Source organism: Thamnophis sirtalis, unplaced genomic scaffold, assembly GCF_051295495.1.
Source record: "Thamnophis sirtalis isolate CommonGarterSnake01/CBP01778 unplaced genomic scaffold, rThaSir2_p1.2 scaffold_1, whole genome shotgun sequence".
Taxonomy (NCBI): domain Eukaryota; kingdom Metazoa; phylum Chordata; class Lepidosauria; order Squamata; family Natricidae; genus Thamnophis; species Thamnophis sirtalis.
This window is the reverse complement of record NW_028261381.1, coordinates 131,006,174-131,022,102: the sequence shown is the minus strand read 5'-3', so window position 1 is coordinate 131,022,102 and position 15,929 is coordinate 131,006,174. Positions and strand designations below refer to the sequence as shown.

The window sequence follows — 15,929 nt, the reverse complement described above, 5'->3', positions numbered from 1 at the left end:
ATTAGCAAAAATATTACATCCTTTACTGAAAAGGCGATGAAACAATGGAGAACTGAGTTGGCAGTAGGGAATGAGATCTACGGAATGGTTAATATCAAGCGAGGAATTTTCCAGGGTGATTCACTTTCACCTCTTCTCTTCATCATCGCAATGATCCCACTATCAGTAATCTTAAAAAAAATGAAATTAGGCTACCAAACAGCCAAAGAAGCTGAAAAAATTTCACATTTACTATATATGGATGATTTGAAACTCTATGGAAAGTCAGAAATAGAAATCCAATCATTGACAAACACAGTCCAAGTATTCAGCACCGATATTTCAATGCAGTTTGGCATGGAAAAATGCGCCACTGTATCCATAAAAAGGGGCAAAATCACTGCATGTGAGGGAATTGAAATGCCCAATGGCCAATTAATTAAATGCAAAGAAAATGAAGCCTACAAATACTTAGGCATTCTGCAGTTGGATAACATCAAGCATGGAGAAGTAAAAACTATTGTCAGGCGAGAGTACACCAACAGAGTTAGGAAAATTTTAAAATCTAAATTGAATGGTGGAAATACAATCAAGGCCATAAATACCTGGGCAATACCAGTTATAAGATACACAGCTGGTATAGTTAACTGGACACAAGCTGATTTGGACCTTTTGGACCGAAAAACCAGGAAACTAATGACAATGCACTACAGTTTACATCCACGTGGTGATACTGATAGACTATATCTGCCCCGAAAATCAGGTGGCAGAGGATTATTACAAGTGAAGCAAATAGTTGAAGAAGAAAAACATGGACTGGCTGATTATTTAAAAGAAAATCAAGAACATCTATTAATCGAAGTAAAGAACAAAAATCTACTGAAGGCCCAACAGACGAAACAAGAATACAGAAAAGATGTGATAAAATCAAGAATGGAGAGTTGGCAGAACAAAGCACTGCACGGCCAATTTCTGGAAAAAATAAAAGATAAAGTGGACAGTGAACAAACTTGGTTATGGTTAACAACAGGTACATTAAAGAAAGAAACAGAGTCACTAATCCTGGCTGCGCAAGAACAAGCTATCCGCACAAATGCCATTAAGGCCAAAATCGAAAAATCCTCTGATGATGCCAAATGCAGACTTTGCAAAGAAGCTGATGAAACTGTTGATCACATACTCAGCTGCTGTAAAAAAATCGCGCAGACTGATTATAAATTGCGGCACAATTCAGTAGCACAAATGATCCATTGGAATTTGTGCAAAAATTATAATATCAAAACAGCAAAAAACTGGTGGGAACATCAGCCTGAAAAAGTCACCGAAAATCAGATGGTCAAGATCTTGTGGGATTTCCGTATACAAACCGACAAAATACTGGCGCATAATACACCAGACATCACACTGGTTGAGAAAAATAAGGTCACAATCATAGACATCGCAATACCAGGTGATAGCAGGGTCGCCGAGAAGGAACATGAAAAAATCGCAAGATACCAGGACTTAAAAATCGAAATTCAACGACTATGGCACAAACCAGCAGTGGTAATTCCAGTGGTAATTGGCACACTGGGTGCTATTCCAAAAGCACTGGAATTACATTTAAAACAGTTAAAAATTGACAAAATCACCATCAGTCAAATGCAAAAAGCCGCACTGCTTGGATCTGCACGCATATTACGAAAATACGTTACGACGTCCTAGGCCCCTGGGTGGGGCCCGACTAGTAACCAATGCCAAATCCAGCGAAACAACTGGCCGCTGTGATACAATTGTATAATAATAATAATAAAAAGCATACTGTATTATTTTGGCTGCCACATGTTCGTACCAACTGTTATTTTTAGATACTCTTCAAAAGAGAATATTGGAAGAGGTCATTTTGTTCTTAGTGGTTACAATAAGATCCAAGCTATTTGAAGTTTTGGCTTTAGCATGAATTGTGCCTTGAAAATCATAGATCAATCCTGAGGCACTGTTCCTTTAAAAAAATATTATTATTAATATCAGTCATTTTGTAAGAGCATTGCACTTTCTTTCTTTTTGTATTGTTGGTAGTCATATGCAATGTTCTTTTCTATTCTGCGTTCTATGTTGACATTTTGACTGTTCATATCCTACCCTCCTATCCGGAAGTCTAGGAGATTTCTAGGAACTAAACCACATTTAAAAATGCATTAGACTCAATAGCAGGGGATGCTGTAACAGCTTAATTATGTAATAGAATGTTAAAAAAGTCAATGCTGCTCAGAATCTCCAAATTCATAATATAGGCCTCAAATAAATTAGGTAGGCAGGCAGACAGACAGACAAGAGACATACCTGTCTGTAAACAGATCATTTGCTTTAAGATACCACTGAGATAAAAAGCATTTTTAAATTGCCTGTGGTATTGCATAATAAATAAAACTTTCAAATAACTTCAAATTTTTAAAATATGGTACTTAATAAGTATAACCCAAATATTACTAGCAATGAAATTATTTCTTATTTTATTAAGCTTGAACAGGTTTTGGAGCATTCCCAGAGGAAACTGGATCATTCAGAAAGTAATAGAGAAATTCTTCTCCACCAGGTAATTGTTTTAACAGTTGGCTATATTTGGGTCTCATAAAATTTGTATCAACTCAGCAGACAGTTGGGATGAGATGTGCTGAGGAAATATTCAGAAGCTTGTGTCCTAAGTTAGATTACAAAATTATGTCAAAAAAAGGTGCCTAGAAATATATAACAGAAAAAGGTAGTCTTATTTTGCATTATGAGATGGCACCAACCTATCAAAGGCGTTCTCCAGTTTTTAAAGAAAGTGTCCCTAAAAAGGGATTTAGTTTATTGTTTTGCATTTTGTATCTTTATCCTTCAGCATGGGACTCTTTAAAAGGAGAGAGCATTCGATTTGAGATTACCAAATTGGTTTCATGACTACATGGGGATTTGAACCAGCTGTCTGTTTTCCATTTTCAATAGTTCTCTACTGTACATTTTTGGACTAGAATGTACAAGATTGTACATTCCTCAAGGGTTGTACAAAGCTACCATACAGAATACTAGTGCATGTGTCATTTGCATATTTAATTTCTTACATTTTAGTTTGCTGCAACTCGAAGCATTTGTTTCTTGGAGGTAGTCTATGTTGCAATTGCTCTTTGCTCTAATTGATATTATTAAAACAAGCTGTGTTTTAAGAAAGGGGAGTGTCTCTGGTTATCTAAAAAGCTTTCTTAATTTTAATTGGTTTGAGTTTTTGATTTGGTTTTGTTTGTTCGCTTATTTTCTCAAACCCATATGGAGTATCTGTTATATAAATGGTAGATTAATGTGTTTGAAAATAAAGTAGCATAATAAATAATACTGATTGAAATGTTCTATTTATTGCTCAAGATACATTAATTTATTATTTATAATTCAAAATCTCAGACTTCCTAATATACACATTCTGATACGTTTTGAAAGAATGCAGAAGATCCCATGTTATAATTAAAGAAATTAACACATTGGACATTTTTTCCCATGTGTGGTGAAGTTGTAATATTTTGCTGCGCTTTACAAAAAGAAACTATAGTTTGAAAATGAATTCCTTATAGTATCTCATTTCTTTTTGGTAAAATTTTGTTTTTCCAGCAATATGACTAAACCTTTGCCTCCATTTTTCCATTCAAAATCTTGTGTACTGCACTTATAATCATTATTAGATATATAACAATTTGATGTGTATTTTCCACCTTCCAGGAAAACAGTAGCTAGATGAGAATTATTTTGAATAGGAAAATGGTATAGGCAGGAAGAGTCAATCCATCACACTATTCCTTTTTAGGTAAAACAGCAGTACACAAAATGTAGAAAAATAATGAGAAATAACAGGGAAAAGGAAATAATAGCAGAAGATAAGCTAATAACTTACTCTTTATCTTTGTAATTCATCCTTGCTTCCACCACATCTACACACTGATTCATGTATTACCTTTTGTTATTTAAACAAAAGATTCTGAGAATCTCCTCAGTTCTGCCCAATCATGACTTTTCTTTCAAAACATCCATTCTTTCTTCACATACTAGTTTTGCCACTTGGTCTTTATCCATTTTGTCTGTATAACTGAGCTATCTCAATATTCTTCTATCATACAGGTAGTTCCTGACTTACAACAGTTCATTTTGTCATTATTCAAAATTACAATGGCATTGGAAAAAGTGACTTATGACCATTTTTCACAGTTGCAACTTTTGTAGCATCCCTATGATTATGTGATCAAAATTCAGATGCTTGGCAATTGGTTCATACTTATGATCATTGCTGTATCCCAAGGTCATGTGGTCACCTTTGCAACCTTTTGACAAGTAAAGTCAATGGAGAAGCCCGATTGACTTAACACTGGATTATTATCTGCAATGATTCGCTTAACAACTGTGGCAAGACAGGTCATAAAATGGGGCATTTGTCACTTGACAAATGTTTCACAGAAATTTTGGGCTCAATTGTGGTTGTAAGTTGAGGACTACTTGTACTATTTTTTCTGCATTTTTTATTATTCACTAAACTCATTCTTGATCCTGATTCTTGTTGGTTTACCACACATAGTATTTTATTTCCACTGGGTTCAGATGTTTATTGTCTCATGAGATATTCCACAGTCATTTCCATATACCATTTATGTCATCTTAACATTTCATTTAAAAATATTCCTTGCAACAGGAACATGTGTCCCCCCCCCGACTTTTCTGTCCACATTTTTCCCCAACTACCATTCTTGTGCTCTGAACCCTGGAACTTTTTCTTTACCCTTTCATCTTGTCCCCACCATACATTCATGTCACTTGAAACAAATTTGTCCTCTGGATTGCATTCATTCAGATTGTGGTGTAATTTTCCCCCAAACTCATCCATTTTTCCATAATTACGGTTAATGGGAGCATAATATACAACTACTAATAATGCATGAGTTTCTGCTTTCATATGTACCAGAACTATCAGGATAATATAAAATCATACTTTCTGACATATACAGTATTTTAGTCCTTTCAGCCATAATTAAACCTACACCTTCATGTCTATGGAGATTCTTAATCATCCAGCTCATAGTTGTCCCAAAGGTGCTTTTTCCAAAAGGCAACTGGACTTTTTTTTAAAAAAAAATATATGTTTCACTTCTTATCCAAGGAGCTTCTTCAAAACTGGAACATTTTCAAAGAAAAGCATCAAGTTCAGTTACCTTTTGAAAAAAGCACCTTTGGGACATCTACACATTCCATTTCTCCACTCTGTAACATTATACCATTGTCATTCACATCTATTATATCCATTCTCTTTTTCTTAGGTTCACAAACATACAATAAATCTATATTCCTTTCATTTGAGTTCATTCATTAACTCATGCTCTTTACTAGTTGCTTCTCCTAAATTCCAAGTCAGATGCTATTGCTACAAGCAGTGGTCAATGTCTAATGACATCATTACATATGATTACTATCATATGGAAGTATTCTCATTGTGTTCTTTTTAATTGTTTATTTTATGGTACTGTTATTATTTTACTTCAGTTTACGCTCTTCATTTTCTTCCTTTTTATTATTGTAAGCTGCCTAGAGTAGCCCCACAGCAAGATAGGTGGCAAATAAAATTTAATAAATAAATATGGACCATTTATCAATATTGCATGTATTTCATTTATTACTAATTATACTTCATGGATAATAGATAAGAGTCTCATTTTGCTTGTGCCTTTCTGTCCTTTAAAGCTTTAATAAAATCCATGAAGATACAATGCCAGATTTGATTGAAATTTTCTAGCTTGTTTAAAAAGCTGGCACTTGTCTGTGTATATGTATGTGTGTGTGTTAGATTGAAGATCTTCGTTCCCAACTTCTTAGAGCAGAAGAGGACCGTTCGACTCTGCAACATCAAATATCTCAGGTTTCTAAGCATCACCAAAGCCATCTAAATGAGCAGCAGGATGACAGGAGGAAGCAAAAAGGTAGGACTTTTCCTTCTACCTTTGGTAACCATTACTCCGAAGAGAAAATCTTAGTACTTGGAATGGTAAGCTACATTTTGCCAAGGGGCAGAGATAAATAATGCTAAACCCAGATCACACAGAGAAAAATATTTTTTAAAAATGAGCATGTAAATGCTCACCATCTCAACTTATTTTTACTCATTACTCTGCAGGGGTGCTGTAAAATTATGACACTGATATATTTAAAAAAATACTGAGAGTTAAAGGAGACACAATTTAAGTTATGGAAAACATATTGCACAATTTTTGAGATTAAAAAATGAGTGGAAAATGCTAATATTTTATAGGCTGCTGAAAGATTATGGGACCTGCTAGTATTTTATAATCTACTCTTTGCATCTCCTGCTGTGGGAATATAATAAAAAATTGAGAGGCAAACAAAAGTGTATGTATGAGCTATGGAAGAGACTTCTGTTTGCTATTCATGTCAGGAAGAGCTGTATGGCTGCATTCTAACATCTCATACAGCAGTAGATGGAGGCAATAAATCAACTATGCTTGGTTGATTTTAGCCTTTGTTTCATTTGGCATTGAACAGATCAGTATAGTTAGATTCCCTAAATCTTCAGGGTTGCTGTGAGGATTTATTCTAGGCATCTGAAGTCTTAGATCTGCTGAAACTGGATTATGGGCTGTGAGGATCCCATTCAGGTGGGATAATTTAATTCCAGCTGCTAAACTTAAAAACCATGCTTGGTTCTGGCACTTAGTTAACAGCTACAGAGAGGCATGGGAAAACTATTGCCAGAATATTTTCACAGTGGAATCAAAGGGTAATCCATTTGTGGCTGACTCTTGAAGTGTTGTTCCTGATTAGCTTGCTGAGGTCAAGGTCCTTATTATACAGCTAAAACCTGAAAGACCTCTGGCAGAAAATTTTATCCTTAGAATTACTAAAAGGAAAAAAAAAGGTTGGTGAGCTCCAGTGTTGGCTGTCTTATTTACCCGTATTAGCAGTTCAGCACATTTTTATATTGTTTGGAACCATGCCACTATCATCTATTTTTATAAAAACAAAGGAAATAGTCCAGACCCTGCCAACCATAGACCCATTTGTTTGCTTAATGCAATCAGCAAATTGTATGCTGCGGGTACTTTTTTGAACTGCAAATGATCAGATTGACTCAGACTCATCACAAAAGGACTGGAAACTGGTACAATTGCTTTGTTTTGCATCTCCCTTCATGACTAGGGCAAACTTTTTAAAAAAAAACAACAATAACAACAACAACCAACAATAGTGAACAAAAAGGGAATTGTAAATTACAAATGTCTTCTGCTATTTTATAAAACTAATACTTTACTATTGATATTCTATCTATATTGATGCTGTAATCCTATTCTTAGTTTATACTAATTTCCTATTCCAAAATCAGTATTCCTGGTATATTACAGTTTCACCATCTATTTTCTGTAGACTATTTATATGCACTATATCTTAAAATCCTACTTCTTTATCTTTCTCTGTTCTCTGTTCTAGATCTATACGGTATATTTCCTGTATATCTATACTGTATATACTGTATATAACCATAACATTTATCTGAAGTATTGTAGGGTTTCCTGCCTAGGCAGGAGGTTGGACCAGAAGACCTCCAAGGTCCCTATCAACTCTGTTATTCTATTCTGTTCTGTTCTATTCTATTCTATTCTATTCTATTCTGTTCCTGTGTTGCTAATATCTATATTTCTCTTATATACAATTCTATATGTACTGGCACTCTTTCTAGATGTATTGCTGCATTTTTCATTCATTTGGTCCTTTATCTTTTGGTTTCTATTTCTGCTGCTTTGCCTTTTCTGCTGAATTGTTCCTGGTTGGGCCCCTTTACTTTTCTCCTCCTTCAAAGGAGGGTTCCAGCTGAGGGGAAAAAGGATCTCAGATCAGGTCTGAGGAAAGAAAGAGAGATACCTTGCACAACCCAGTTTCTGCAGCTACAACCTCCTTTCCTGTTGCCTCTTTTACAGCAGGGCTTTGGGGCGTCTGTTTATTCTGTTGGCTTCTCTTGAGGCCTGTGGCTGCAGAGCTCACAGGTAGACATTTTGTCTTCTCCCCTCCTCCCCCACCTGTCCAACATTGTGATTCTAGCAGTTATGTCATCCTGGCATTGAGAATCAAAAATTACTGGTTTATCAAAAATTACTATTTATCTGTACTATATCTTAAAATCCTTTTTCTTTATCTTTCTCTAATCTGTATTATATATTTCTATATATGAAAATGGAAACATTTTCATTGAGAAACGGGGCAGCTTTAGAGGGACTAATCAACTCTGGACCACAATTTGGTCCTTTGCTATTTAGCTGGAAAAAAATGATTCTCACAGCTCAGAGGCTCCCTTTTTGAATCCTTTCTTGATTTCAGTTCAGTTGTGATTTGATCTCAAGCAGAAACTTGTGGGGGGGTGGAAAACTAACTGTATCCTTAATTGAAAAAATCTTGCTTTTTCTTGTCTTCAATGCCTCTTTCAAATTAGATTTAAAAATATCCCTCCTTGGGAATATCTCTCTGGGGATGTCTCCACCTAGAAAAACATAAAGCAGAAATATGTTCTAGGCCTTGCTTTTGTTATTGTACTAGCTTTTTCTCTTTTTTCTGACTTGGAAAAAGGTGAATGAGAATATTTAAAAAGCTAATTGTTATCATGGAGTTAGAGATGACTTCTGAAGAAGGCAACTCCCCTATCTGCAGTGTCCCAAATCAGTTTTTCCATTATGTTCCAAAATGTCATTCAAAGGAGGCAATAGCACGGAACTAAAAGGAAATCAAGTTGATGGAGTATAGACACGCATATGTTGAAACATATGTTTAAATGTTTCATTAACTATATTGCTCCATAGAAAAATTCTGTTTAGAAGGAGCCTTGTTTTCCCTCTTGGTTTGCTCTGATCCTAAATTGTATCATGTGTTCCAGTTGTTGAGAGGTCTGATCCCGAGAAGCAAGAGATGGAGAAACAGATCTGGGAATTAAGAGCACAATTAAACCACAGTGCTGTAATGTCAGAGATAGAGGAGCTTCAGCGATGCGTTGAGCGCAAAGACAAAGAGAAATTGCAACTTGTGATGCAAATGGAGGTAAACCTTTTCTTACATTATAACTTTAGGGGCTTTTACTTTGCAAATGAGAGGTATGTGTGCTAAAGTTTGCCACACAAACATCATCATCATTGCTTTACTTATAAAGAAACAAACAGAAAAAAATTATGTACATGAAACCAGTATGTTGGGTTTTAGCCTTGTCTTCATTCCCTTTCCATGTTATTTATTTTGATATCTCTAGGGAATTTGAATGGCAGGACAAGTAGTAATATTGACCAACGTACATTCATACAAGTCCTTATTTGTAGTCTTGTCACAGTCTTGAGTAGCATGGTGCATAGTTCTTATGTTAATACAGGACTGTCATTTAAGGAAAGTAGTGGTTCCCATCAATACCAAATATGAAGGCTTTTATTTGTGAAAAATACAGCTGACAAAGCATCCAACTGATCTTGAAGAAGCAGAGTAAGGTCAGCTCTAGTTAGTACTTGAATGGGAGGCTACTTGGGTCTATAGACTAGATTGGAAGATCAAAAAACCAATCCATGAAAAAGGCAGTGGAAATCAGTTCTATATTATTGATAAAAAAGATGGATGTTTCCAAGTAGTCACTACTTGAACATGACTTCATGGAAATTTTATTTTCAGTTACGTACTTCCAGTAGCTCTAAGTATAACTTATCTCCTGCTGTGTATAATTTCTGGAATTACCAAACTATTAACCATAATTCTTAAGAATTAATAATTCTTCCATTATCTAATAAATACAGTTTTAAGACATATGTTTAACCAGTTGATACCTGTGAGAGATATAGCTTTGACCTAATATTGGTCAAGCCTCTGAGTAACAGTGATCTAAAGTCAAAATTAAAAAATTTCCAACACAATTCTGTAGAAAATATGTAGTAACAGAGCAGTTTCTTGTTCGTCAAGCCAACCATGTGCAGAAAATTAAGTTTCTTTTCCTGGCAACTGTGAGCAATTTATTTTGATTCTGAGCAAGATTACAATACAATACTCAAACAAACTGGGAGAATCAGATGAGAGTGGCAATATCATCTGTTACAATGGAACTGACCAAGGAAGATCAATTATAAGCTTCTCACTGACTTTCTCCTTTTGCCCAGACTGTGATCCTTTCTTGAGATTTGAAAGGGAAGGTTGTCTAATGTGAGTATTTGGTATAACATGATGATCAGTGAGATAGTGTTGGCTATCATCATTTGGGTAAACCAGAAGTTAGTGCCACAATATTTTAAAAATGAAGAGAGGAGCGGTGGACTGTGGACATCATAATTTCAGGCAAATGGATGCGATCAGATTGGGAAATATTTCAATTGAAATATTTCTGTGCTGCTTTGTCATAAAAGAGAAAAATAGGGAATTGTTACTTCATAAGGTAACTCTTTGATGCTCAGTGGACAGATGCTAGTATGCTGTGGTGTCATAAAAATATTTCAGGATCTTAGACAGAATATCTTCATTGTCACTTTAAATGTACACTAATCAGCATACATTAAAATTAAATTACATTGCATCAGTTCTCAAAGGATTACCACACACGCACACACACACTACAAAAACATGACAGAAATAAATAAATAAAAATTATGCACATACCCACATATATTATATGATAGAAAGAAACAATATAGTTTGCAGCTATCTTTGCATTCTCAACCACAGGATGGATGCTACACTGTGCAGAATTTGACAATAGACTGGTAAATAGTTCAGTCAAAATTAAATGATAAGGGCATATTATTGTTTGGCGCCATATTTGCTTTAAAAAAGAAAATGTCATAGCAGTCTGCCACCATTAAAGGGATTATTCTTTTTGCATTGCATATAGTCTTGTCAGTTTTGTTCTTAAAAAAGCTATTTAAATTGTATTAGTTTTTTGTAAGCATTACTTCTAGCAATTGTCCTTGAATGGGTACTCTTTGGTCACTCATATGTTTGAAAAGAATGTTTCAAATTCCAAAATAGATTTATGTCTTTATTCAGTTGACACAGAACATACATGGGAATTTCATGATCTGCGGACTCACGTCTGATACTTCGACTGTCCCTATCTGGCCTATGATGGGATGGGTAGCAGTGGTGGTGCAGCGATAGTGGAGAGGCCTGGAAAATGGCTGCTCTCTACAACAGTCCCAGAATCTCATGTGGCTCCTTGGGAAAATTAATTGCCCAGCCCTGACATAGAGAAGACATTATTTAGAAGACATGACTAAAATTATAGATAAATTGAGATGATTGCTGTTTTGATTTCTTACTATGATTGTTAATTAGTATGAATTTTGTATAATAGTTAGGTCATACTTATTATAAAATTATTAAATTTGATTATAAATTTAAACATACATTTGGTCATAGCTATTACTTTAGAGGGATTTCAGTTGAACATATTTGAAGAGCATAAAGTAATAGCATATAAAAATAATATGTTATTTCCTTGACACCGGTTTGGCTAAGGCACCTTGCTAGGGGAGACTGTGAGTTCTAGTCCCACCTTGGCACAAACACTTTAGGCCAGTCACTCTCTCTCAGCCCAACTCACCTTGCATGGTTGTTGTTATAGGGGAAACAGAAGGAGGAAGGAGTATTAGATATGTTTGCTGCCTTGAGTTATATATAAAAATAATAAAGGCAGAATTAAAAATAAATAAAAATAAATAAAATACTCTTATAATCATGATTGTATCAGAAGCTATAGCTTCTTCAGAAGTCAAGTTTAAGAGTAAATTTTATTGAATACAATTCTAATAAAGAGAACTCTAAAATAAATGAGCATGTAGGAAAGCAGTTAAGATACAACATAGTTGCTTAAAATCTATTGCACTCCTTGTATTTAACCAGGGTGTCACAAGCTATAATGGTACTTCGGTATTACTGTTAATTGGTTCTGGGAAAAGCAATGTGTACCAAAAACAATGAGTACCAAACAGATTTTTCCCATAAGGAATAATGTAGTGAGTCATAACATGACAAGCTCTAGCTTATGTGTTGAGCACCAAATTCCATGAGTTTCAAAGAAGTTATGCACCACTGTACTTTGCGAGAGGAAAACTAAATTTCTTTTTAGTAATATAATTTGGAATCTGATCACTTTTTACATTTGCAACCCCAAAAGAATTTCTGGGAATTTTGCTGTACGATTGGAAGATAAAAATATTCATAGCAGGTAACTTGTTCTTTTGTAGATTTGAAATCATAGACCTACTCCCCTGCACCATTATGCAATTCACATTTTGCTTCCTGTCATTATCCTTTGAGGATAATTTCACTCTTGATGCAACATTAGGCCATAAAAGACTGTGAATTTGAAAACTGCAAAAGTAAAACAGCATCCCATCAAATCTGTTTCCATATGCAAATGTAATATTGTTCTTTGCTTTTTCCAGATGGAGTTGATGAGTAAGATGAGTAAACTTGCTCTATGGATGGTTGGAAAAGTTTAGAATTTGCCTCAGAATGGCTTGATAAAATTATTTTATATGACACTCAAAATAATCAAGCTGTTCAGATTTAAAATTGAGATTCTGTGGACTAGATCACTTGGCTTGCTCTAGGCAAAAGCAGCCATCATTGATGGTTTAATTATGGTTTGTTCAAAACCTCTAATGGGAATTGGGCTGATCTTGTTACAGACTTTTAATTGGGTAGGGATATTCAGCCCATTTAATTTTCAGTTTGGAAGTTTATGCAATTCTGAATTATAATAGGAATGGACAGGCTTAATTCATCTTAGCCATCTATACTCTAAAATATAAATGAGGCAACTTCCTGGAAGAAAATTAGTAAAATTAAGATACATGCACGGGCTCGATTGGATGCAAACTATCTTAAAGCCCTGCAGAAAAATATTGAGGCAATTCTATGTTTTGTTTAAAGTCTTTATTTTTCTTTATAAAAAGCAAAGACTGATATTTCTGATGAGGTATTCACTTTTGTCTACTTTATTGTGTGAACTTTTCTTGAGTGGGACTAAGGATATGTGATAGTTAATTGAAGAAGAAAGATATATTTTATAATTGACAATAAAAAAAGTTAATTTAGCTCGCACTAATGTATCTTTGAAAAGTTATCTGGATAAATTGGAGAATGTTCTGTACATACCAAATATATTCATTCTATTCTTTTAAACTCATGTTGAACCTCATTAACCTTCATGAGTCATTTGTATTCATCAGGATTCCAAGTATTCCCTCTTCAATGGATGTTACTAATTTAATCTGTTTTTTCCCCCATCATCTGAAAGTGTTCAGAGCTGACTTTTACATAAGTCAAAGCAACATTAAGAGAGAATTAACAACATTTCTATTTTTAAATAAAACGGAGATGGTAATCTCTCTTAAGTGGGCTTTATCAAAAAAAAATATTGACTGTCTTGCTGAGCTACTATGTACGGTATATAGGCCCTATCAACAGTTTATAGTATGAGTGAATAAATTAGCTGTTAGTAATTATACTGTATACTAAGATATGATGGGAGCTTATCAGTAGTTTTAATAAGCGACATATATCACCAAAGTAAATAATTAAAATCCAATAGTGTAGATGTCATCAACTGTATATGATCTAGTGCCTAATCCCATGAGAAAAGACCATGCTGAAAAGTTGTGCTTTGAAGCAAACCCTATTTTTGAGCATGTTTACAATTTAAAAATGCTGTAACAATAATCTTATTAATATTAAATACATTAAATAGGTACTAAAAGCTGGTACAAAATAGTTGAAAGCATGTGGGTAAAGTCTATGACTGCACAGAGATGTATCCTCATAATGATTGCAGTCATGTGCAGAGAAAGATTATTCTGTGTCTTTGTATGTTTCTACCCAGTGATAGGATTCTGCACATCTGCAAAGCACAGCCAGAAGTATTTCTCTGGCTGTGTGTTAGCATGCCTTGCAAGGAGAAATTGGTTACATACCCCATCACATTTTGATTAACTTGCCTATGCAGGAGCAAGCAGGTACAAGCATAAATGTCTCTCACTTAATAAACGGGCTTCTGGATATGTGTCCAGGCATGTCTGAACAGAGGCCAAGTTTCAGTTTGGCTTTAAAAAAAAAAAAAATGCTCCATGTGCTTTTAAACAAATAAAGCCCCATTTAAAAATGGTAACTTCTGATACCAAAGAGAACCTTAAATATTCTGCAAATAGTTTTATATCATTGGAGTTACTCTTCAACAACCAGCAAACAGGGTTATGTTTTTCAGGGATTTCCAGGTGGTACAAAATGGTTGAGCCTCCTGTGGGGGGGGGAGGGGTTAATAAGTTTCAATTTGTCTGGTCAGAAACCTCTGCAGCGTATATTGTAAACTTCAGTCTTGGTTTCATGTGTGCTCTTTAAAGAATGGCATGCATCTTCTCATTGTACATTTGATTGGTGACCACAGTCCCCGTAGTAAGCATCCCATTTCACAGTAGTCCCATCTGATGAATATGAATGCAGGAATGCTTGAAATGAACTTCTACATAATCTATTTCTGTGGAAAAATTGATTACCTTTATAGAGTTTCAAACATTGTGAATCTTATGCTTCATTCTGCTAAAGGAAAGAGTTCATAAATACTATTTTTCATCTAAAGTCATCACATCCATTTACTAAATCTATTCTCAGAAAAGTGTTAGCTGTGAAAACAATCCAAACAGTTGGATAATTTATGTCATAAAATCTCATACTGAAACAGTTACATATGCTTCTGACTTTATGCCTATCACTTCATTTTGATATCAAAAGCTAATTGCATTAATTCTAAATTCCTAAAATCTTTATAAACCAGTCAGACTCGGAACAACAGATTTGGGTAATACTTTTGATAAAGGTGATTAAATTGTCTTTGTTTTAGCATGCTGACACAGTTAAACAAGGTTAGTGAAACACTATCACCACCATATTTCCCCCTGCATGTATGTATTTTATTATAAAGTACAGTAAGGTTGGATTAAAAATGTGAAATACCAGCCCTTTCACAATAATGGCAATTCAGTCCAATATTTGCCATTACTAAAAGTAAATTAGTGTCTTTCTCAATGCAATCTATGGAGGTTGCCAGTTCAAGAAAAGTGTCCCACATAAAATATAATTTATCCAGTTTAGAGGAAGTATTTATGATGCTTCAAAGACCTTGGATCTGAAAAATTCTATAGCAATTTTAATGAGTTCTGTAGCTATCAATTTGTTCTTTTTGCTCACATAGACAACCGTCAGACAATGAACGATTTTTATGCTCTAGACTTTCAGAATCTGTGTCATGCTAACAAATGAGACCTAATCATTTTTAAAGGTGATTTAAATTAAGGTGATGGGTCAAAAACTAACGCAAAGTATGATTATTATTATTTTTTTGGTAATCTTTTTATTCACCAGTTGCTGTATTGTCAAATCAGAAGGAACAAGGCAGTATCAATAGTCCTCAATTTATGACAAAAATTGAGCCCAAATTTTCTGTTGCTAAGTGAGACAATTGATAAGTTTTTTTTACGTTTTCATTGTAAAATGGTCATTTTTTTGAAGTAATCACCTTTCTTGCCACAGTTGTAAATCACTGCAGTTGTTAAGTTAGTAACACAGTTATTGAGGGAATCTGGCTTTTCCCATTGACTTTACTTGTTGGAAGATCGCAAAAGAATATCACATTACTCTGGAACATTGCATCCACCATAAATATGAGTCAGTTACTAAGCATCCAAATTTTGATCATGTGACCATGGGGAAGCTGCAACGCCAATCATAAGACTGAAAAATGGTCATGTTATTTTTTCAGTGCCATTGTATCTTTGATCGGTCACTCACTTAACGAAAACGAACTGTTATAAGTTGAGGACTACCTGTACAATACCACCCTGAGCATCATCCTCAAATAGACTAAATGGCTCATGAGTTCA

At 34.6% G+C, this 15,929-nt stretch overlaps 1 protein-coding gene across 5 annotated transcripts in view; it reads left to right on the top strand.

Annotated features, from left to right (window-relative positions):
- Positions 1 to 15,929, top strand: part of CEP128 (centrosomal protein 128) — a 190,554-nt gene that overhangs the window by 22,794 nt on the left and 151,831 nt on the right. For all 5 annotated transcript variants that reach the window (XM_087725051.1, XM_087725066.1, XM_087725042.1 and 2 more), the window contains exons 10-12: positions 2,480 to 2,554; positions 5,816 to 5,948; positions 8,906 to 9,066. In XM_087725051.1, coding sequence (XP_087581177.1) covers positions 2,480 to 2,554; positions 5,816 to 5,948; positions 8,906 to 9,066 — 369 coding nt within the window. The remainder of the gene's footprint in view (positions 1 to 2,479; positions 2,555 to 5,815; positions 5,949 to 8,905; positions 9,067 to 15,929) is intronic.